Source organism: Heterocephalus glaber, unplaced genomic scaffold (genome assembly GCF_053883595.1).
Source record: "Heterocephalus glaber isolate CG9 unplaced genomic scaffold, H.glaber_assembly_v1.0 deba00001472, whole genome shotgun sequence".
NCBI lineage: Eukaryota > Metazoa > Chordata > Mammalia > Rodentia > Bathyergidae > Heterocephalus > Heterocephalus glaber.
This window is the reverse complement of record NW_028258315.1, coordinates 28478934-28503188: the sequence shown is the minus strand read 5'-3', so window position 1 is coordinate 28503188 and position 24255 is coordinate 28478934. Positions and strand designations below refer to the sequence as shown.

The 24255-nt window shown below is 43.0% G+C and overlaps 1 protein-coding gene across 2 annotated transcripts in view; it reads left to right on the top strand.

Moving 5' to 3' along the window:
• Nucleotides 1-24255, top strand: part of Pcnx2 (pecanex 2) — a 226460-nt gene that overhangs the window by 57041 nt on the left and 145164 nt on the right. For both annotated transcript variants that reach the window (XM_087181900.1, XM_087181901.1), the window contains exons 10-15: nt 2752-2897; nt 8166-8319; nt 8414-8446; nt 14533-14704; nt 22218-22328; nt 23260-23351. In XM_087181900.1, coding sequence (XP_087038026.1) covers nt 2752-2897; nt 8166-8319; nt 8414-8446; nt 14533-14704; nt 22218-22328; nt 23260-23351 — 708 coding nt within the window. The remainder of the gene's footprint in view (nt 1-2751; nt 2898-8165; nt 8320-8413; nt 8447-14532; nt 14705-22217; nt 22329-23259; nt 23352-24255) is intronic.

The following is a 24255-nucleotide window of genomic DNA, read 5'->3' as shown; positions in this document are numbered from 1 at the left end:
TATATAGAGTATCATGTCATCTGCAAATAATGACAATTTGACTTCTTCATTTTCTATCTTTATTGCTTTTATTTCTTTCTCTTGTCTAATGGCTGTGGCTAATGCTTCCAAGACTATATTGATCAGATGTAGTGATAGTGGTCATCCTTGTCTTGTTCCTGATTTTAGTGTGAAGGATTTCAGTTTTTGACCATTTAGCATGATATTGGCTATTGGGTTTTCATAGATGGCTTTTATCAGATTGAGGTAGAGACCATCTATTCCAATTTTGTGGAAGATTTTTATCTTAAATGCGTGTTGGATTTTGTCAAATGCTTTTTCTGCATCTATTGAGATGATCATATGGTTTTTGTCCTTGGCGCTATTGATATAGTGTATTACATTGATTGATTTTCAGATATTGAATCATCCCTGAATCCCTGGAATGAATCCCACTTGGTCAGGGTGTATGATCTTGATGATCTTCTGCATTCTATTTGCCAGTATCTTATTAAGGATTTTTGCATCTATGTTCATTAGTGAGATTGGCCTATAGTTCTCTTTTTCGGTTGGGTCTTTCTCTGCTTTGGGGATCACGATGATGCTTGCTTTCAGGAATGAATTTGGGAGTATTGCTTCCCTTTCAATTTCATTGAAGAGTTTAAACAGTTGTGGCAGTAGTTCCTCTCTAAATGTCTTGTAGAATTCGGCAGTGAAGCCATCAGGACCCTGGCTTTTCTTGGTAAGTTTTAAATTACGTTTTCAATTTCATTGATTGATATTGGGTTGTTTAGAATTTTTAGATGTTCTTCTTTCAACTTTGGTAATTCATACGTATCTAGGAATCTGTCCATTTCTTCTGTGTTTTCCATCTTATTGGCGTATAGGTTCTGGAAGTAGGTATTGATGATCCTCTGGATTTCTGCTGGGTCCATTGTAATTTCATCCTTTTCATTCCTAATTGCATGGATTTGGGCCTAGTCTAAAGAAATTGTTGCACATTTGTAGTGGGAGATGTGTCCCAGAATTCTCGTAGGCCCCCCCTCAACAAAAGAGAAAGAAGAACAAAACTTTAAAATGTTCACCAGTAAAATGCGTAAATAAACCTTGATGTATGATGGCATGTGATGGAATATGATACATAGCAAGAAACAGATGTTACAGCTACAAAACACAATCTCGATCAGTCTCAGGAACAGAATGAGTGGGAAGAAGAGCAAAAAGCAAATTGCACAAGGATATGAATGCTGTAATTTTCTAAATATGAAGTTCATAATGTATAAACCTGAATAATGCAGAAATGTTGGAAATAAGAATAGTAAAAGCAGAAAAAGACGGGATGATAAATAAACACAAATTCAGGATGTTTACTATTTGTGAAGGAGAAAGAAAGGTGAGATTGTGGGGAGGACCCTAGTTAGACACATCAATACTAATGGTAATGTTTCCTTTTTTTTTATAAAAAAGAAAATACTGTGTGATAATCATCAAATTGTTTTTCTTTATATACATTTAAAGTATGCATTGGTTTCTATTTAGTAGTTAATAAAAATACTTTTTGAAAAAGATAGTCCTTTAAAAGGCAATGTGGAGAAAAATACCCTAAGCAGGGCAGGTTCTTGGGGCCTTTGCAGATGCACAGCACAGTGGGACAGTGAGGCTGGGGAACCTAATGCTGACGAAGCATCAAGTGCACCTAGAGATGACTGAATAGCACGAGGAGGTAAAATCGTAGACTTTTGGCAGATGACTGTAGCAAAAGTCAGTGTTAAATACCTTCTCTTTAAGGAGGGTAATCATTACTTTTCTGGGGAATTTAGTAGTATGGAATACCTTATTCCTCACTCATAATGAAGAAATGAGATGTATGTTAATTGGCATTGAATTGCAGGCAGAGTTTCTGGGAATGCCATTGTAACAGGTTCTTTTAACCATTTTCACTCCAGAGAGTCAGACCTCAGTAGAAAGAAGTTCTGCTATTTTCCCCTGAAGTCTTCCTTTTCTTCTTCCTGCCTCTGCACCCTTCCTCCTGTGGCTTCACACCCTGGGGGTCCCCATGCACCCGAGGGGCAGAGTCCGATAGTCCCTGGTGCTGATGTGAGGCCCAGGTCTGGGTCTGAGCCTTCTCTGGGCTGCAGCATTTTTATTTTCCTCCTCCCAACCTGGAGCCAGGCCAGTAAGGGTCCCTCACTGAGTGTTTGATGAATGATGACTGTTTTTTCCAAAAAATTTTTTCCACAGAATTAGTGTGATGGGGGTTAAAACTTTTCCAGTCTGGGTCTCAATTTCCCCATATTTCAGTCTTGCTGGTTTAGATTTGTTTCAGTGTATATTTCTGTTTTTCTGAAGGCAAGCTTCACCAATGACCTGAGTGTCATTGATGAAAATCTCTGGAGTCATAGTAAAATTTGAATATTTATCTCAGTATTGCATTTACTTACACCATTTGAAAAAATTAAGTCATTTAAGAGCTTTTGGTTTGGTTTTTCTCTTTAATAAGAATTATTTCCATGCCAGTTTCATGTCCTTAATGAGCAGTCATGGTTTGATTGATGAGTAGCATAATTTTAATGGTACATTAAAATGAATTGGTATGTGTTGACTTTTTGTTGATCTTTATCCTTTTTTTAGAGTATCCATTTTGAATGAAATGTGTTGGTTTGCATTTCAGGATTTGGGATCTGCTTTTTGCATTTTAAAGTTATTGTGTATTTTGTGACAATAGCTTGGCACTGTGAAACCCTCTCTTTTGTTTCTTTTGTTATCTAAAAGCTTGTAAGTCAGGATCTGGAAGACTCATCATGTTCTTCAGCACCAGGAAAATTTAACAGAGAACAGTTTTACAAATTTATCATTTTTCCTGGCAAGTGGATCAAAGTCTGGTACGACCGGCTCACCTTGTTGGCATTACTTGATCGGTAAGCCACTGAGCATGCATGTGTGATGTGCGTGACCAGACGCAACAGGGCATCACTGTGCACATTGCATGCTTCAAAAAGAAAACTGCTGCTTGTTAAGGTTCCCTGGAACATTTCCAAGAGTTCCTAGACTTCACTGCTGCAAACCCCAAGTCAAAGAACTAAGATCCTGAGAGTGAAAACCTTGAACTATAGTTGCTGCAACTGGAGGTATGAGAATGGGTGACATGGTCTGGATTTAGGTTAGCTTTGGGGACAGTTCACACTTTGGGCTACTCATGCCCTGGCCCATATTTGTAGAAAAGCCTATGTCTTTGTCTGCATCACAGGGCCTGGAATGGAGGAGATGAAGTAGGGTGATGCCTCGTTTTTCCCTGGACCTGGATTCTCATTTAGTGCTCCTGCCTGATGTGCACCAGCTCAGATGCTAATCTTTCCCTCTTCTCACCTCTTACAGTTGTCCTCCGGCATACAATATTTCCAGGCTGGAGATGTGGCCACTGTGTGTGGGGGGGGTGGGGGGCAGGCAGGATGTTTCCAGCTGGTTCTGGTGTAATGGAGATGGGCTTGGGCGGGGGCTTTTCTTTCTATCCTTCCCTCCTCAGATTGTGCAGAGGTCACTGCTGTGATCTTCTAGGGCTGTAGCTCTGGCAGGGAGACTGGTTTGAAAATTCAAGAGCTGTTGCTAAAACTGTCTTAGCTCAGCTGTTTCACAGCTCAGCACCAGCCCAAAGGGGCAATAGCAAGGCCACATTGTTGCTGTCAGTCCCCTTGTGACTACTTGTTATAGTAATGTTACAATAATGTCTTAAACGGTGTGATCACACACAGAAAAAAACGATAGTCTTGCAAAATTACAACAGTAAATTTCAGGACCCACAAGTCAGGGAATGGAGTTATAATGGTTTTGCTAACAACACTATGGTACCCAAAGGGCACACGAGTAAGGGAACATTTCATATTTAACTAATAATCCAAGACAATACATTCTGTTAGATGAGGCATTTTTCAAATGTTATGTTTTTTCTGTTAAAAAGGAATTATTGAAATGTAGAGTGGCTTGTGTTAACCCTTCATGTTAAAAACAAATCTTTTGGTAGATTTTTAATTCATAATCTACTCAATGATAAAAAGAAATTCACCAGAAATTCAGTTGAGATCTAAAAAAAGGATAAACAGAAGATTATTGCCTTTTAAAAATGCTTATAGTTTTATGGTTTTAATCCCCTGTTTTGTGTCACTGGATTTTTTTCTTTCTTTTTTTTTTATGGTAACAGGAATCGAACTCAGGACCTTGTGCTTCCAAAGCAAGCAGTGGAACCACTGAGCTAAATCCCCAGCCCCTTAATCCTCTGTTTTGTAGTCACAAAGAGTTTTAAATTTTGTGCTCACAGATGATGTAGAGACAGCATGGCTCCCTTGTCCCCAGAGCCCTAGGGGATGTGGGGAGCCTGGGTGCTGCAGTGCATCCTTAGAAACCAGACTCCAGCACTTCCCTGTGCTGAGACCTTTGGATGACTACCAAGCCTCTCTGTGCCTCAGTTTCCTGTCTGTTAAATGGGGATAACCTGTGCCGTTGTAAGATTGTGAGGATTAAATCAATTTATCCCATAAAAGTCTTCTTTAAATATTAGTTACTGTTATTATTATTAATTACTGCCCAGAATGTGACCTAGGACCAGTACTTTTGTTGAATGAACAGACTGAGTCAATTCTCTTTGCCAGTCAGCTCCGAGGCTAGTTCTGGGCATCAGTTCTGTCACAATTCTTTCCCCCCAAGATGGAAGTCTTGGATTTGACTTTGTTTGCTTAATCAGTCCTTGTTGTACACAGTCCAGTTGTTCAAGATCAGGGGGTCTTTTCTGTCTGGCCCTGGTGTGTGTATAAAGTCGTGTGTCCTTTCCAATTCTCCTGCTATGTGGCTCTTCTAGGCGCTGGGTTACCTCTCTTGGGAGTGCTATTTGTCCTTCCTTTGTCTCTTTCCCTACCAGTGCACCTCATAAACCTCTTCTCAATAAATCTTTCTGAAGTGTAGCCTTCATCAGGGCACTCCTTGGCTGGAGATTTAACTTGTGAACTCAGCATTTAAGGATAGACAGAGGAGAAACCAAGGCAAGGGAGTAATGGAGGCTGGAGCAGAGAAATGAATTCCAGGTGGAAGAATATCTGGGCAAAATACTCTCTAGAAACTTTATTCTGTCTCTCCAAATGGAAAAAAAAAACTTTTAAAAGTTGAAATATTGTTTGGTTTTATTTCCTAGACCTTTAGATATTTTTAAGTACACATCAAAATGTTATGAGCACACTGAAAAACATGAAATGAATTTTATGGCCCTGAATGGAAAAATACATTTACCTCCATTAAAAATACATAGTAGGAAATAAAAGATACACAGATTTCCCCTTTCACTAAATATGTATGTTTCCCCAAAGAGTTATTTTTAATTTTCAATATTAGCATTACCATACCTAAATACTTAACATTTCTTTACCTTTCCGCATCCTCTGTTCACCTTGCTCCTATTATCTTGTCATGTCAGCTGCTGTCCTGTCCAGCCAAAGTGATCAGGTTGTCCACTTCCTGGCTGCGGGCCCCAAGTTTCCTATCCACCAGGCTCTGCTTCTTGGCAGGCCCAACTCCAAGCAGGGCTTGCTTTGCTGCTCTGGTTTCTGTTCCTTTGAATCCCTGAAGTCTTTCTTTCCCTCTCCTCCTCTCTCTCCGTCTCTGTCTCTATGTGTGTGTGTGTGTGTGTGTATACTTTTCAAATGATATATATGATTATATATCACATATACACACATATGTGTATCTATGACATATATCTATCATATATATATAGATATATATCCTTTCCAAATGATTCATGCATTTACTGTGCGTCCTTACATGTTTTCTCCTTAGTTGTTCCTCTCTTTTTTCCTTGGCTATTGAGGCATTTTCATGTGTCAGTATTAGATTTGGGCCATTTTTCACTGATTTATTTATTCACTAAAAAATATTCTACAGCTGGAAGAGTATTTACAAAGGTCAATCTGACAAAGTGCTGTTATCCAAAATATGCAAAGAACACTTCAAGCTCAACAATAAAAAAATGATATTATATGTATATACAAATATCCCAAAAAGAAACCCACTATTCTGCATAACTAGAATGGACTAATAAAAAAAGAAAAGAAAAAGAAAACACAATGGGATAGAATAAAATAGTGGAGTAGAGTTTAAAATATTGAGGTACACCTCATATCTTATGGGGAAAAAAAGAGAAAATAAACACAAAAGTGATTTAAGATCCAAACAGAAACCTCAACAAAGAAGAATGATGGCAAAGAAACACATAAAGTGATGCCGTACATCTTATACTGTCAGGGAAATGCAGATCAATACAGCAATGAGATACTGCCACCCAACCTTTAGAGTGGTGTAAATCCAAAACAGAAGCTGACAAGGACATGGAACAGCAGAACTCTGGCTCACTGTGGGTGGGAATGAGAAAAGGTGCAGCCACTTTGGAAAACGGTTCTGCAGTTTCTTACAAAAGCAAACATATTCCTACTGCATGATCCAGCTGTCATACTCCTTGGTATTTAGTGGAAGATGTATGTCCATTCAAAAACAACAAATACAAAACAAAACAAACATTGGCACATGAATGTTTATACAGCTTTATAACAATGTCAAAACTTAGAAGCAAACTTAGTGAGTAAATGGGCAAACTGTGGTGCATCCGTACCATGAATTATTACATGGGATAAAAAGAAATGGGCTATCAAGCCATAGAGAGTCCCCGAGGAAGCAAATGCATATGACTAAGTGAAACAAGCCAGTCTTCAGAAGCTATGTACTGCATAATTCCAACTGTGTGACATTTGGGAACAGGCCAAACTTTGAACAAATAAAAAGATGGAGATTATAGGAGGTTGGAAGAGGGAGAGATGAAGAGGTGAACCCAGCTGGTTCTTGGGCAGTGACACTACTCTGTGATGCTATGATCATGGTACACATCATCATGTATTTGTCAACACCAACCGTGAGCCTTCATGTAAATTCTGGACTTAGGTAATGAGGACACATCCGTGTAGGTCCTTGATGATAGAGAGTGTTCCTCTCTGGTATGGGATGCTGAGGGTGGGGATATTGCATATGTGTACCTGGCAGGAGGGGGGAATGTAGGAACTTTCCCCTCACTTTCCCTACAAAGTTAAAATATCTCAAAAAAAAATAAAGTCTGTTAATTTGAAAAAACATTCCTGACTGTCTACATGTCAGGCACAAGTTGTCAATTAACCTTACCTAAAAATGATCATAATTTAGTGGGGGAAACCTATATACACATGAGTAAAATTGGTAAGGTCAGAAGTGTTCTCAGAATTCTTATGAATGCTCCACTAAATCTCTGAATTCTTTTTCCCTGACTGTGTCTACACTGCTGTCACCATCTCCCCTACCTCCATTTCAGTAACCCCTCCCAGTGCTCCACTCTGTCTCCCGTCCTCTCAACTCTGAAATCATATTCCAAATCTCTGCTTGTCCCTGCCTGCTCCCCCCAGCACTTCCGCAGTCATTCCCTGACCACCTGGCCTTTGACATATCAGCCTTGCCCTGCCATGCAGCCCTGCCTGCCCTAGCTATGTCCTGTCTGCCCTGGCACCATGACCAGCCCTTGACCCATTCCCATCAATGTCTAAAACCACCCCTTTGCATGCCCACCTGTTAACACTCCACATCTGGTCTGGGGGATCCTCCATCTCACATGGGAAGTCCCCCAAACAAAATCACCCTGTGGCACTCTGGCTGCCTACAGTCTGGGAGGTCTCAGCTCTTCTCTGTTCTCCAGCTGGAGCTCTGAGCTTCTGAAAGTCCTCAGCAAACTGTGGCTCTCAGAGACATTATCTGGTGTCTGGCCAGTCTGCTATCTGACTTCTGGCCTTAGCTGAGTATTAAGGTCCCACCTCCTGCCCTCTGTTGAGGGAGCCCTGAGCTCTGAAACAGTCCCTGACTGCAGGAGACATCACTGACTGCAGCATCACAGTAAGACCAGTACAGTGACCAAGGAACTCCAATGGGATTGTATTTCATTTATTTCAATAAAAGAGACCTGGGGTCACAACAAGGACTTGCTTTGAATAGCACAGCAATAAGGAAGGTTGCGTATGGTGGCTTCTCTGTTGTCACTGCTTGTCTTTGTAGACACAGGCAGGGATCCTCTGTTGAAATACCAGCAAGCTTATCTCTTATTTCCCCTGTGTCTCTTTATGTGTTTTGCTCAGGACTGAAGATGTCAAAGAGAATGTGCTGGCAATTGTGCTCAGCGTCCTGGTTTCCCTCCTGGGATTTCTGACACTGAACCGAGGCTTCTGCAGAGACCTGTGGGTGCTGCTCTTCTGTGTGGTCATGGCCAGCTGCCAATACTCCCTGCTCAAGGCAAGACCTCATCCTGCTCTCACCCTGCCTGTGCTCTCCCTGACCTAGCCTTGCGATCATGAGATGACACAGGCACTTCTGCTTTGTGTTTCAGAGCGTCCAGCCCGACCCTGCCTCACCAATACATGTAAGTTTCCATATGGAGGCAAGGAGCTTGTGTCGTCTGCTTGTGTTGGAGACAAGGGGGAAGCCAGAGTCTATTCAAAAGGCAAAATCTGCATCTGTATCTGTACCTTGGAGGTTTTTCAGCTCTGAGGGTTGAACCTAGGCTCTTTACACTGTGCTTCATCCTCACTCCTTTTTGTTTTGTTTTGAGACCAGATCTCACTAATTTGCTGAGTTGCCCAGACTGGGCTCAAACTCAAGATCCTTCTGCCTCAGCCTCGTGGGGGACTAGGGTTACCACACCCAGCTTGAGGCTTGAATGTTTAAACAGAAGTAAGGTATTAGAACTGTGCATGCATGGTGGTCATGCTCTGGCTAGGTTTGAGGAGCATGGCATGATGTGGGTGCTGAAGGGGATACATGGCCCGGCAGTGGGTCTTTGCTATCTCTCGACTCATCCTGGGAAGGACCGAGCGCCCAGTGGGAGGCTGTGGACTCTGCCATCAGATCGCCTACCATTATTTCCTATTCTTCCACTTGAATATTTGATACTGAGAAAACCACCAGCCCTTTCCCAGCCTCAGTTTCCCTATGTGTAAATAAAGCTAAGTAATTGCCTGTGGGGATTAAGAAATGCATGCAATGTGCTTAGAACAATGCTTGGCATATAGAGGTCATTCCAGAAGCCTATACTTCTTTTCAAAAGAATTATTGCATATATTTTGGGTAAAACATTATAATTTGATATATGTATACAAGGTGGAATGACAAAATCAAATTAACTGACTTCAGTCCTTTTTTTCTGGTAAGAACATTTGAAATCTGCTCTCAGCATTTTTCAAGACTGTAATACATTATTATCAACTGCACTCACCATGCTAAATAATAGACTTTCAAAACTTATTCTTTCTGTGTACATGAATCTTTGTACCCTCTCTCCTCTCATTCCCTGGCATCCATCATTTTGCTCTCTGCTTCTATGAGTATGATTTTTTTATTCCACACGTAAGTAATTTGTCTTTATGTGGCTGGCTTATTTCTCTTAGCATAATTATCTCCAGGTTTATCCATGTTGCTGCAAATGACAAAATTTCCTTCTTTTTAAAGGCTACATAATATTCTACTCTGTGTGTGTGTGTTTGTGTGTGTATATACACTTATATATATATATATACCACATTTCTTTATCAGCTCATCCTTTACAAGTTGCACAATTTGTTTCAATATCTTGGCAATTGTGAACAATGCTGCAATGAATGTGGCAGTGGAGATGTCTCTTCAACTTGCTGCTGTATTTTCATTTTTGGGGATATATACCCAGAAGTGAGATTGCTGGATCATATAGTGGTCCTATTTGTCATTTTTGGTACTGTCTGTCCTCCATAGTGGCTGTGCCATCAGTGGTAAACAGGAGTCCCCTTTTCTCCACATCCTCATTAAAATTTATCTTTCTGTCTTTTGTATAGTAGCCATTCTAACAGGTGTGTGATAATATCTTATTGTGGCTTTAATTTGCATTTCCCTGAATAGATAATTCTTTTTACATGAAGCTGATCTCTTCTCATTCCTTGTTCTTAAGTACACTGGTCCCATTTAACCCCGTGACTTTGGGCTGATTTAGTACAGAGGCTCTGGGCTTGCTGAAGCTGATCTTCTTGGTGTCTGGCATTCTGCCGTGACTGCACAGTGGTTCCACCCCTGAGGCCCTGAAGCCTGGAGATACCATGGTGTTGGTGCCATCCTTGCAGGCACCTACCTTTGCTCTTTGAGTGGAGCCCACTGCTGGATGGCCCTCTGAGCTCTCTGAGCACCCTTCTTGCCTTTGTTACTCAACTCCTGTGAATGTCTAGAAAACTCCTCCAGTGAAAAAAAGCTGGATCTTCCCTTTATTGCACTTTTAAAAAATTCACATCCAGGATTTAGGACTGATTTTAAATCTGTGGTAGCCCATGTTTGGCTCATAGTAATTAAGAAAAGCTTATAATTGGATGATCACGTGGCATAGATGCTATTCGCTGTCTTGTTAAATTCCTCTGTTCCCCATAATTGGTTTACATATAATACATCTCCTTTTCTCCCGGAGTCTGAATGTCAAGATAAGTTGCAGCTGCATAATTAGACTATTAAGATGTATTGTTGTGATTAGCATCAGAAATCTCGGGTAGGTGGTATGAAGGAATCGTGCAGCTCTGAAGGTTTTTGGGGAAGCCCACCCCGGTGCGGCATCACTGGCTCCCTTCTCCTGTCTTTGCCCCGTTGTTGCTGATTTTCTGAGTAGCTTGGTTGGGAGGAGTTATATATTATCCCTGTCCTGTGTGTACCCTCAGAAATGAGGCAGAGCGTGGTAGGATGGGAGGGGCAAGGACGTCCCACCACCCTGGTAGATTTGCAGTGCTCTTATTGTGACCCCCACGTCGCTGCACTGAGTTGGAATAATATTGTCTAGTTCCTAGAGGAATAGACCAAGCTGCTGTTCCATTATCTGAGCAAGCTTGTCATAGTGAAGCAGGAAGAAATGATTTTTCTTGCTGTCATAGTAAGGCGTAGCTATCTAACCATGTTTATTGCAGTAATCAATTTGCTTACACAGATTTTTAAGTAGATCAGTTCCTTATTTGAATTGGCATTTCTCCAGTAGTTGAAATGAAGAAAGAAAATAGACTAGCTGCAAAATGTTTTTTTCTTACAAACTGACTGAGCCATGTGGATATTTAGGAGGCAAATTTATTATCTTCAATTTATAGATGAGACAACTTGAGGAGTAGGGTTGAGAGAGAACTGAGGTTTTGGGAACAGAGCTGGCTCTCAAGCCTGATGCCATCTCTAGCCATGGCCAATTTCCATTCACATAGGGCTATCAACAGATCTGACTACTTTTTAAACTAGACTGTTGTATTTGTAGAGAGGTGATTATTAATAAATTCTACCGGTTTTTGTTGTTGCTGTTATTGTTGTTTTGGTGGTACTAGGGATTGAACCCTAGTAAAAGTCAGGGCCTTTGCACTGAGCTACATCCCCAGCCTCTCTTTATTTTTTATTTTGGGAAATGATCTTGCTAAGCTGCTTGGGCTGGACTTGAACTTATCATCCTCCTGCCTCAGCCTCCCAGAGTGCTGGGATTACAGGTGTATGCCACCGTGCCTGACTCAATTCAGCCACTTCTTGCACTTAAGAATAAATGGCTGATGTTTATTCTTTGCTTTTTTCTCCCAGAAACATAGGTGGCAAGTTTGAACATATTGTTAAAACCAGAGATCGGTCTGTCCTTATCCTCAGCTCGTTCTTGTTGAAACAAGGGTGATAGTGTCACTCCTCAGGGTGCCCTGAGGACAAGGGAGTGAATACATCCAAGTAGGGAGAGCAGAGAGTGCCAGGCATGGAAAGAGTGGATAGAGGTTAGTGGCTATCACCCTATGGTAGGTTTATATTAGCTCAGGGATGGCTGGACCTGGCAGTGTGGCCAAGATGGGAGCATGTGTCTGAGAGCCTGGTGGGTGAGTGGCTATGCTCTGCCCTGGGGTGCACCCTGGGCTGGTTTCCCATAGTCAGCAGGGATTAGAGGGGCTCTAGTCAGCCTGTGGACAGTATCCTCACTTTGCTCTTGAGGCCCAGCTATACCCCAGGCCCTGGGTTCTCTAAGACCCTCTGATGCTCCATCTTCCTTGTAATAAAAATCTTTTTTCACTTAAAAACAGTTTTTTTCTTTTGAGGTACTGGAGGTTGAACCCAGAGCCTTTGCACTGAGCTACATCACCAGCCCTTTTTTATTTTTTATTCTTGCTAAGTCACTGAATTGCCCAGGCTAGGCTTCAACTCATAATTCTTCTGCCTCAGCCTCCCAGAGTATTGGGATTACAGGTGTGTTCCACCGCACTCGGCTCTTAATAACAAAATTTTAAAACATCTGACCATCCCACTCTCTTCCTAAGAGGACCATTAGGCTGGTTTGTCGCTGAGTACATGTAGGTGTGCTTTGCTGGTGGTTCTGATTTGTCTCCTCATTCTGCCACTACACTGTGACTAGCATGTCACACAGTTTGCATGTGGGGGGCTGATGGGAACATGAATATGTGCACCACCAGTGTCTGTGCTGCAACCTTGTATGACATTCCCCACTGACCTCAGAGGTGCTTCCCGTAGTGTACTTTAAGGTGAAAAGCCGATGCAGGATGACTGAGCTAAGTGAACTTTTAAGAGACTGTGATCAGACTTCAACTGATGGAACAAGTGGAATATTTTCTTTTCTTTTCCCCCTCCCTCCCTCTCTCCCTTCCTGTACTGGACAATGAACCCAAGGCCTTTACACTGAACTACATCTCCACTCCCTTTTTATTTATTTTGAGACAGGTCCTCATTACATCACTAAGTTGGCCAGGGCTCGAATTTAACAATTCTTCCTCGGCCTCTCAGAGTTCTGGGATTACAGATGTGCATTATCACACCTTGCTGTGAGTGGAATTTTTATTAAAAAAAAAAAAAAGAAAGAAAATTCATGAAGATTTGGTGATTGATTTATGTATAAAATCAGGAACTGGCAAGGGAGGAAATTTTGTCAGTATGTGCTCTTAGGAATCAAGGCAGATATAAGTGACTTATGTGCTATGTATTAGTGATACGTTTAGAATGGTTTTGAGACCTCAGATTCAGGATGAGGAAATTAGGAAATGTGTGAACATGGTGAAGAGGGCAAGCTCTTTGTAAGGGCACCACATGTTCTGTTTCTCAAAGTACAAATACAAAGAGAGCATTCCTATCTCTGATCAGGTTTGACTTGGAAGACCCAAAATGAAATCTCAAACTATTCAAGGCCAGAGACTTTCAGCTGCTACATAATATATTTTAACCTTTTAATAAAAAGAAGAATCAAAGCAAATGAAAGTTAGCTATTTAATCATATTTCCTGAACTGTGTCAGTTTGAGGAAATGTCCCCTACACATGTGTATCGGTATTCCGCACAGCTATTTATACCAGCTAATTTACTTGGCTATTCACTTGATGAAAAGTGGGTTTAGATTTAGCTTAGACTTTAATTTTTTCTTTTCTTTAATGCAAAGAAAGTATTTCCATACTCATTAATCTGTGACCTAGTTGGATTCAAAAGAAAATATTTTTCAAGACTCAGTCTGATTTTAGGACCAAACATAGCCCGCCTCTGTGGAGATCCTGTGTCTTCCTTCCTATTGAAAGATGGTCTTGGAATAGGACTATTTCTATTTTAGAAGCAGTGGCAATTTAAATTGCATTTCTAAATATAACCTATTCAAAGCAGTGACTAGAAATTCACATCTGAAACTGTATCACTTTAATCTTTAACTCTTTACAGTCAAAGTAATTCATGAATTGCAAAGTATAATCTCCCCCTAATTCATTTTTGTCTGTTTTTCAAATCTTATGAATTGTGTATTGATTTGTGCAATGTAAATTCACTGCTGGCTTTTGTCCTGGAAGTTGATGTTACATCTTTTCCTTAAATTTTTCTAGTATGGGAGAAAATGAATAAAAAATCTTTCTACTTCTTCTAACAATATCTTGTGAGCTAAGATGAGTCTGCTAAGTATTTGGTTCCCTTCAGAAGAACATGATGTTTAAATAGTCAAACTAACAAGTTTGTTTAAAGAATGAAATATTCTACCGTATTTCACCAAGACATGGTAAACAATGCAAGCATAACTTTGGATCTAAATTTCTTTGCTTTCTATGGCACTAGGGAATTTAAGCTCATGACTTACAATTCTATTTCTTATTACTAGTAGAGCCCAAGGGTTTAAATTAATTTTGCACTGGAAATGAACAAGATGAATGGAAGTCTTATTGTTGGAGAAAGCATTGAATTAGATCTAGATTTCCTCCAAAGATAGTAATTAAATTTTTAGGTAAATTTTGCTGCAATTGAGAAGCATATCATTCTTTTTAATAATCTTGTTCCAATTTGACAGAATAAGCATCAGACTCTTTTTCCTTTTTCTCTTCCTGATATTTTGCATGCATGGAAAGGGGAAGGATGTGTTATAATGGTATAAATTATGTGATGTAAATGATTGACTCTACACTTTTGTAATTTAGTCAAAATAAAAAGGTACAACTCAGAAGCTGTATTTATTTTCTAGGGACACAACCAAATCATCACCTATAGCCGACCCATCTATTTTTGCGTTCTCTGTGGCCTCGTTTTGCTTCTTGATGGAGAAGCCAAATCCAGGCACCCTCCCCATTACATCGTGTATGGCCTGAAGCTCTTCTCCCCAGAGTCCCTGCAGACAGCCAGGGACTACCTGATAGGTGAGTGAAATTCTGGGTCATAGGGGTGACTATAAGGGAAGGAGGATATGTCTTCCTCTCACCTGGTTCACTCATTGGAGATACCTCATTACTTGATCTCTGGGTGAAAAATGAGTCTTTCCCTCCAGGCTTGTGCTTCTATGGGAGACCATTCAGGAACTGGAGCTCCACTCATCCACCAGTGGACTTCGCTGGAAGGATTTTCTTTTCTTTTTTTTTTTGTATCGGGATCGAACTCGGGACCTTGCGCTTGCAAGGCAGGCACTGGCACCACTGAGCTAAATCCCTGGGCCCTCTGAAAGGATTTTGATATCCATGACCAAAACGTTGCACTCCGTGACATCGGAAGCATGGTGGCTGTGGTGGCTGCTGGGGTGACCTGGCCATCGAGCTTCCTGCCTCAACCCCATTCTGGAGCAGAGATGCTCTGGGCATGCATGAGTGGGCACCATTCCCAGCCCGTGCAGAAGCGTGGATGCTCTGGGAACCCTGTCTCCCATAGGCACACTCTGCTTGCCTTCATGTCCGGGAGTGTGTTGTACAATACTCCTTGTAAGTGAACCCCTTGTCATTGTATGGTTTAGAGCCTGATTTCAGTCGGGCTCCCAGTGACTTGAGTCCCAGCTCTGCCATGTCACCAGATGCGCACCTGAGCAGCATTCCATTGTCATGTGGGGACACAGATACAAGACACCTCAGAAGTTATTGTAAGGTTTAAGTGAGTTAATATACTTAAATGTACAGAATGATGTCTGGCATCAAGCAGCAACACTGGTATCCTTAGCTTGCAAAGAGCCTATTCAGTATTAACTACAGCTTTGCAGGCTGGACTGCAAGTGCTCTACTATTCTTGCCATACAGCAGGGAGTCACATACCTGTCACCTTGTGACTGGCTATGATCACATCAATCAGCTGAAATGATGCAGAGCAGCACCAATGATACCACCTCTGGCCTCTCATGTGCCAGCTTGGAGTCTGACACAAGAACCTCAGGGTGGCATCGTCTTGTCCCCTACCTCCTGGCATCTCCCTGATTTTCTCAGTGGAACTGAGGTGGGGTGGGGTGGAGGAAGCTTCCCCTGTGCTCCATATGAACAGAAACTTCACCCCTGACCTCATTCCCAGCTTCTGTGCCCCCATACCTCCTCCTACTGCACTGGTAGCAAACTTCATGTCTCCATTCCAACCCCTACATTCAGAGCCCAGCATTTCACTCTGTTACACTGGAGGAGGAGCTGAGCAGCTTCTTAATGCCTAGGGCTCAGGGACCACATTTCAGAAAATCTTGAAGTCCAGTTAGGTAGGTAACAGAAGCAGTGCTCTGGTGCCAAGAACATTTGCTTCTAATCTTAGTGATACTTTTTAATTTTACTGCTTAATATTATTTAAATTGTGTATACACACACACACACACACACACACACACACATACTCACACACACACCAATAAAGGCTTTAGTCATTCAGACCTTCTGTGATACCTTGGCTCAGTATCTTCCCCTTGAAGTCAGCCTCTGTGGAGAAGTCAGAGTTACAGCAGATAGAGATGCCCAGTCATGACTACACACGCTTTGGAGTACTGCCCTTTCTTGCCATCTTTTTTTGTTTTTTAACAACAGTGCTGGAGTCTGTAGTCATGAACACGTGAAGCCCTGGGGATTAGGAACGAAGAAGTCTACAAGAATGAGGAAGATGTCTGTGTTCAAATGTCACCTTTTCCCTCTTGCACCCCACATCCATCCTGTGTGCTGTGTTTTCCCTGGATCTCAAGCGAGGGTCAGTGCTGACAGAGTTCTTCCTCTCACAGTGACAAGGACAGATAGCCCCTCGGCTTATGCTCCTAGACTCCAAAGTGTTCTGTCGTCTGCCCCACCCTCGACTAGACTGGTTCCTAACAGCTCATTTTCCTAATTTAGTCCCATCTTCTACTCCCTTGAGATATACTTTGCATGACACTTAATCCTTTTGTAGTAATCTACTTACACTTGTCTCATTTGATTCATGCCCTCCAATCCTGCCCAGAGACTGCCTGCTCACTCACCGCACAGTTCCCAGCATCCAGAGTGGGTTGTGAGGTACACAGGCACCTGATAAACACTTGTGGAATGCATGAACTGATGGATGTGAAAGTGCTTCAAGTGCTAAATAAATTAACATATAAATGGACTTTAGGATCACTTTCCATGCATCATCAGGAAACTTAGCCTGCTAGATTTCAATGGCAGAGGAAGCATGTTTTGCAGATTACCTGTAGAAAGATATTCGGGAGAAGAAATGCATGACACACATTCCATGCACAAATGGCTTTTCAGAACATGAATCTCTCCCTCATTCCCATTTTTCTACTCCAAAAATTTGCTACTCCAAAAATGCCAACATGAGTAAATATAGCTGTCCTGTTATGGCAGACTCACAGTAGAATTAGAATGTGATTGTAGCTCAAAAGCAAGGCTTTAGTGAACTTCATGAAAACCAAGACTGCTCATTCTGCAGTAGCCCCTGGGTTGCAAAAAGCTACTGGCTATGCATCTTCTCCTTTCATTTTTCTTCAATTCCTTAGGGAGTGAGGGGGCAGGGAGTATGTCCTTCCTATCTTCTTCCCTGGAATTTCTTTTCCCTTAGAGCTTCCTAGTGTTATTTTTGTTTGCTTGTCAACAGTGACAAGTAGAAATGGCAGCAAATGATCCAGCAAGATGACTAAATGACCTCTGTGGTAAAGATAAATAGAAAAGTAGAACAATAGCAGCTTCATGAAATGAATGTGTTAAATGACGTACTAATTTGCAATGAGCAAGACAGTGAAACACACTGAGAGCAAATGAGATGGGGAGGAAGGAGCAGAGGCTCCTTCAAAAGCAATTTGAAGCCATTTCTGCTTTGTGGAACCTCTTTCCCTCTGTCTCTCCAACTGTCAAGGGATTTGCATAGTACAGAACCATTGTGATATCCAGGAATATCTCCAGCAAGGAGAGGAAGAAAGGAGAAAACAGAAGGTTAGTAGGAGGGTGAAGATGTGCATTGGTTTTCTGGGGCTGCTGTGATAAAGCACCACAAACTGGCTGGCTTAGAAGAACAATTATGTATTGTTTTACAGTTCTGGAAGTGGGAAGTCCAAGGTCAGGATGTCAGCAAGGTTGGTTCCTCCTTGACATCATCTTCCTGGGGTTTCATTCCTTCTTCCATGTGCCTGTGTGTCTCTGAGTCCAAATCTACTCTTTTAATAAGGAGAACAGTCATACTGGATTAGGGCCCAGATCTTGACTTGATCATCTGCAAAGACTCTATTTCCAATTAAGTTCAGAGTCATAGGAACTGGTATTAAGGATTTCAGTGTTTTTTTAGGTGGGTCACAATTCTACCCATAACAAAGAGTGCTTATAAAAAGGGCAAGAGAAGTAAGAACTAAGGACACGCACTATGAGGTAGCCAAAGGCACCACTGTGCCTCACTTGGTGTTGGGTGGAATGATCCTCCCCAGGCTGGTACAGAGGATGTGAAGTATCTTCTAGAATGTGCCTCTGTAGAGCCATCCATGGGACCACTGCGCTGTGAGGTTCTTGCCCAGCACCTCCAGCATCAGAGGTGGGGCAGCAAGGGAGAGAAGCAGAAGAGCTGCTCTCAGAGAGCTGGTGCTGCCTCCATGGGCAGGAGGGGTTGCAGCCTGCCCAATGGCAGGGACAGTTGGTGGAAGGATGGTGACATTTTGTGTCACAGGGAGTGCAAGAGAGGAGCACCTCAAAGGCAAGAGAATGTTGGATGACAGAACTATGGAAGAAGGAGTTAAAGTGAATAAAGAAGATGGAAACACCAAAAATAATATTCTTCTGTAAATTATTTTGCTTTTATTACCCTTTATTAATGTTCAGACTATCACTCTGCATTTTCAATCATTATTTTCAAGAGAAAGTGAAATGCCTCCTTAGCACTCAAGTCCTGTGCTCAGGCGGAGACTGGTAACGGCAGGGCTAGAGCTGATTACTTTTCATTGGGGTAACTTCAGCAAAATCCTGTTGGTGAGGCTGCTATCGTAATTGACCTATAGCTGTGAAAGCCAAGGGGTTCTTAGTTTGGAACATCCTATTTCAAAGGGACCAGGACACAGCTGGGGCAGGTGCTGAGGAGGAAAGCCACACAGGATCTGGAAATGGGCCAATGAAACAGGGACTGTGTGACTCAGAGAAGAAACCTTTGGAGCTAGAGGCACACTCAGAACCTTTGGGGGCTCAAAGGTGCCCAGGCTGGAGGGAAGAGACTTTGTTCTTTGTTGCAGCTGCAAAAACTACTCTAGACACATGGTGTGTGGACCATGGCTCAGGGCAAGGAAGGCCTGTGAGATGACTTGGGTGGAGCTGTCTTTTGGATGTTTGGAGCCAGGGATGCAAGGAGTCTCCTGGCATGAGGACCTTTGAGGTGAGATAGAGAAGACCATGGCTTTAGCTGAGTCCATGCATAGGATAGGCACTTTCTCAAATGGGTTCTTTTCAGATGTGAGTTTTCTTTTTCATTTTAGTCCCTGAGATGATAAACCCTTGGCTACCATAATGGAGCTTCAATCACACAGTCCTTGGAGATGAGTGGCAGCTTAGTAGCCAGTTACTGGCTTGGACCACCCTCCCCTTCCCTCAACACACAGCGTCACCCTGTATGTCTGCAGGGATGTTTGTTTCCTGGCTGCATAGTCCATAAAAGAAGAGTGAGTTCGTACAGGAGCAGCCCTTTGGGGACCACAGTGCATACACTTACATCTGCTCCGCAGTCATTCTTACTAATGGCACCAAAAGAAATAAGCTTAAGCTACAGTATTCTTACTTATACATTTTGCTTGAAATAGAATTGAACCAGAAATCTCTCTATTTATGGTAATTATCATAGAAAATAGGAGTAAGGAAGAAGTGGGAGAGAATCAAATACCTGTTCATCAGTATGCTAACAGAAAGTGTTTGTTCCCAGTGAAATTTATGAATAAAACTGCAGGGATTTTATTTCTTTACCCTTGGGAAAAAAAGGACAAAATAATTTCCACAGTTTCAAATGTGGTTAGCTACACCCAACAGGTGAGATTCAGGGACACCCCCCCCCATTCCTTGCATTGTGCCTCTGCAGCCTTTACTTACCCACAGGAGCTTTCCTCTGCTAGAACATTATGTGGAGGTCCTCGTGCCATGGGCTCCTGTTGACCAGTGTCCCTTCTGTATTGTCTTATTAATTCCCAGGGCTGTGGGCACATTCCTCCTTGGCAATGGCTTTCTGCTGTCTCCTGCCACTTCACTTACCTTGTACCACTATCCTGTATTCCAGGCCTTTTTGCATCACTAGTTGTACTCTGATGGAACTGGCGAATGTATTTTTCCTGGAGAACATCTCTTTACTTTCAGTGTTCATCTGCCTGCAGTGTCATTCCATCCCAACACTGTCTTGTGGTCCTTTCTTCTCAGCACTTGTGCTTGCCCTGGAAGGGGAGGGGACAGCATAGTACCCAGTCATTGTGGCTGGGCTCTGAGCCCCAAGGTCAAGGGAAGAGGAACTGGTCAGTTTGCTCAAAATTGTATGGGTTAAATGTTGATGCTCATGACTGTGTGTTCCATAGTTAATTTTCTGTCTTTCTTTTCATATCTCTGAATTCCATTCATAGAGACTGACAAAGACCTGAGATCTAATAGAGCTGGGTCTAGCAGATTGGTGTTTGTACCTCATTGCCTCCCCTGAATGGAGGAATGAGCTGCTTTCAGGTGCTGGGTTGGTCTGCTGTCACCACTATGACAAATACCCAATGTGGCAACTTGCAAAGTAAAAAGGTTTATTTTGGCTCACAGTTTTAAAGGTTTCAGTCTGTGGTCAGCTGACGGCATTGCTTTTGGGGCCTGTGGTAGCACAGGGTGGCAAGAGGGCAGGGCAGAACAAAACTGTTCACTTCCTGGCCAGGATGTGAAAAGAAAGCAGATGAGACTGGGTGTCACACTGTGCCCTTTAAGGACACCTTACCAGTGACCTAAAACCTCCCACTAGGCCCCATCTTGAGGTCCATCACCTCCCAATAGCAGTGGAGGCCGGCGACCCAGGCTCTGACACATTGCAGATCCAAACTGCAGCAGGTGCTCTGGCTTCCACAACAGAGTTAAAGTCTTGCCACAGACATCTTCTACAACATCACCATGTACCAAAGCATGGCCCCAACCCAAGCAAAGGATGAGGCCCCAACCCAAGCATATTGTCACGGCCATGTCCACTGCATCAAATTCCACAGAGAGTTGGCACTGTCCCTTAGTCCTTGTTTTGGAGAGATTTTTCCCATACTTTTAACCAATTGTTAGACAAAGGAATGTACAAATACTCTAGTGCCTGCTAGTTCACTTTGGGTAGTTTGTGCTTCCGATTTTTTGGAAGAGCTGAAGCATCTTGCCTTTCCTTTCCTGCTCCTGTTGCTCACTGTGGTTTATGTGGTTTCAGGACATGGTGCCAATGCTTCATACTGGATTTCATATTGAATTTCCTTAGTTTTATTAAGGTTTGTCAGTATCAAACTTCATTTCCCCTCTTCTTGGTACCTGAGTCAGCAGGTGAATTGCTGCATTGCCTCAGATTTCCATGTCTGTGGACTAGAAGAGAGCCTGGAGGGGGAAGCTGGGGGAAAAGCTGCTGTGAAACACAGCGCTCTCGCTTCCCTGCCCTCTCACACATTATTTTGGAGGCATTGAATTACAGCCTAGGAAGGCTTTAAAGGATTGCTCTGTTGCACAGTCATGACAATGGGAGGTGACATGGTCTTTCCTCACCTCCCGGGGGTCCTGCCCCTTAGGTCCCTTAGTTCCTCAGTGAATTGTGCTCTCCTGCCCTTTGTGACAGCTCTGGCTTTGACTCAACTCTACTTCCCAACAAGTGTTCGAAGCGTAGTCAAGAGTTAGTTCTCTTGTGATCATGACGGCGCTGATGCACAAGGCCAGGTGCCCCTGGCTCCACTTCTTGTTCCCTCCCTGTGCAAAAAGAGATCCCCATAACTATTGGCTCTCTATTCTAAATGGCCCCATGGTTTCCCCATCTTTCCTCCCTCCCTCAGCCCTCCAAGTCCAATACTTCTTTTCTTTTTAATTTGGTGGTACTAAGAGTTGAACACAGGGTCTGCACTGAACTACATCTCCAGCCCCTTTTATTTTTTATTTTCTTCTTTTTTAAAATTTTGAGGCAGGGTATTGTTAAGTTACTAAATTGCCCAGGCTAGGCTCAAATCTGTGATCCTCTTGACAGAGTTCTGGGATTACAGGTATCTACCACACCTAGTTCCAAATCTAATTCTGAAGACAGCTCTTCTATCTCCTTCCTATCTCTGAGATTTCAGCTTTGTTTGAGCTGCTCTGCATACCTTTTCGTAGGCCAGCCCCTTTACTTCCACAATACATTTCTGTTCTGCCTTTGGTGGCCTGGGTGGTAAAGAATCCAGAAGGCAAGGAAGTAGCTTTGTAGGAGCAACCAGTTATGGCACTCAGCTTATCATCGATTCTGTTCATGTATTTTCAGTATTTTTGTATTGCTTCCCTGCGATTTCGCTCCTTGGGCTCTTCCCGCAGATCAACACCTTCTGTACTTACCTTTTGGAACAAATCGACATGCTGCTTTTTGGTGGTTCTGGTGAGTTGCTTCCCTTCTGCTAAGGGTCTAAGGGTCAGAGGAGGTGACAGCCTTGGGCAGAGGTTGGGAGCCTGGCAGGTGGCCTTACTTTATCCTGAGCTCTTACATTACTCAATCTGGGCCAGGATGAGGGGTCCACAGATGCACCCAGCTCCACTGGAAGTGGCTCAGCCAGCCTCAATGAGTAAAGGCATAAGCAGAGAAACAAGTAAGCAAAGGATTCTCTGTGACTTGGCGAGAAGTCTCTGTATGTGCATGTGTGTGAGTGGGTGTGTGTGTATGTATCTGAATACACACATGTACAAGTCTTGGAGTGAGTGTGTCAGTGTGAGCCTGAGTGTGCCATCATGGGTGTGTTGTGTGTGCACCTGAACAGATAGGTAACCTGTGTCTGCATACTGTCCCTGGAACCCATTTAATATAGTGCTTGAGATGCAGACTAAGATGGGTTAGACCCTACCCAGCACTTACTGGAGTCGTCCCCAGGTGGTGTGGCTTTTCAGCCTGCTCTTCTCTAGATGGGACCAAACTCCTTGACCTCAAGGCCGCTGAAATGACATCACGTGCACAGAGTGATTACTGTCACCTCCATACATCACACACACGCACACAGGCTCACCTGCCTGTTGCCCATCCTTTGCGGATTTTGCTCCCCCCGATCATTCATTACCTTGACCTTCCAAGAATGGAGTGCAGGCTTCCCCCAGATGCTTCCCTCTCACATGCCCAGCTAAATGGTCACCCCTTCCCTCCCTCCCTCCCTTGCACCATCAGCCACCTATGCTTTCTTACAGATCCCATAGATATATTTCTTGCCCCTTGGACAAGCAATTTGTATCTGAAAGCTATACCCTTCTCTTACTGTCTCATACCATTCATTAATTTCGAGAATGGCCAGTGGAGAAAGGAACTGTTGGTGTTTGTGTTCCAGCTGTGTCTGGGATCCTGTCGGCCCTGTACAGCGTGGGCCGCAGCATCTTGGCAGCTGCTCTGCTCCACGTTCTCTGCTTCAGCGCAGTGAAGGTAGGTGTGCGGGCCCCTCCAGGACTCTGGCTCTCCTCCTTCTTTTATTCATTCAAGCAATGTATGTTTTATGTAAACAAATGTTTTCTAGAATTACAAAAGCAAAGGGATGTGAGCAGCTGGACAACACGGCTGGCTGGGCAAGGCTCACTGGTGTCAGGAGAAAGGTCAGGGTGCCAGCTTTGCCTTCGTGCATCTGGCCTCCTCACTGTCCCCTGCAGGAGTCTCCCAGCCATAGTCAGTCAGCAATGTCAGGGAGGCATTGATCCATGGCCTGGTCAGTAGAACCCATGTCTTCATGACCCTCACTTCCTTTTGAAATTTCACTCAAAGAGCGTGGAGGGATGGGGCTGCACATGGCTTTATGGACCAGAGAACAGGAAAGGACAGCACCCAGAGGACACTGGGTGCAGAAGGAGAGGACCAAAGCCTAGTCCTGCAACCAAGCAACCTTGAGATAACCAAAAGCAGGACAAACATTGACTTCAGGAAAACAAAAAGGTGTATCAGAAAAGAAATATAACTATCTTACACATGTGGTCCAGCTGCAGGTCATATTTATGTATTTATGAGGATCTGAGTGATCATCCTGCTGTATCTATGACAGGAGAATGTGGAGAAAGCTGTGTGTAGGGGTGGCCTAAATCCTTCTTTCCTGTTAGAAAGTCAGTATGTAATATATGAAATGGGAAAAAACGTCCAGAGCTTTTGACTACAAAACAGGTTGTTATTTGAAAACAGGGAGGTAAACAGGTGAAGAAGAGACAACCAAATGTTGCTGCCTTCTGGGAGGAGGAGCTGAAGCAGGGCATGGTGTCAGGGGCCTCTGTGAGTCCCCAGAGTCTCAGGATGACAGTGACTCACACTCTGGGAGACATACACACACACACACACACACACACAG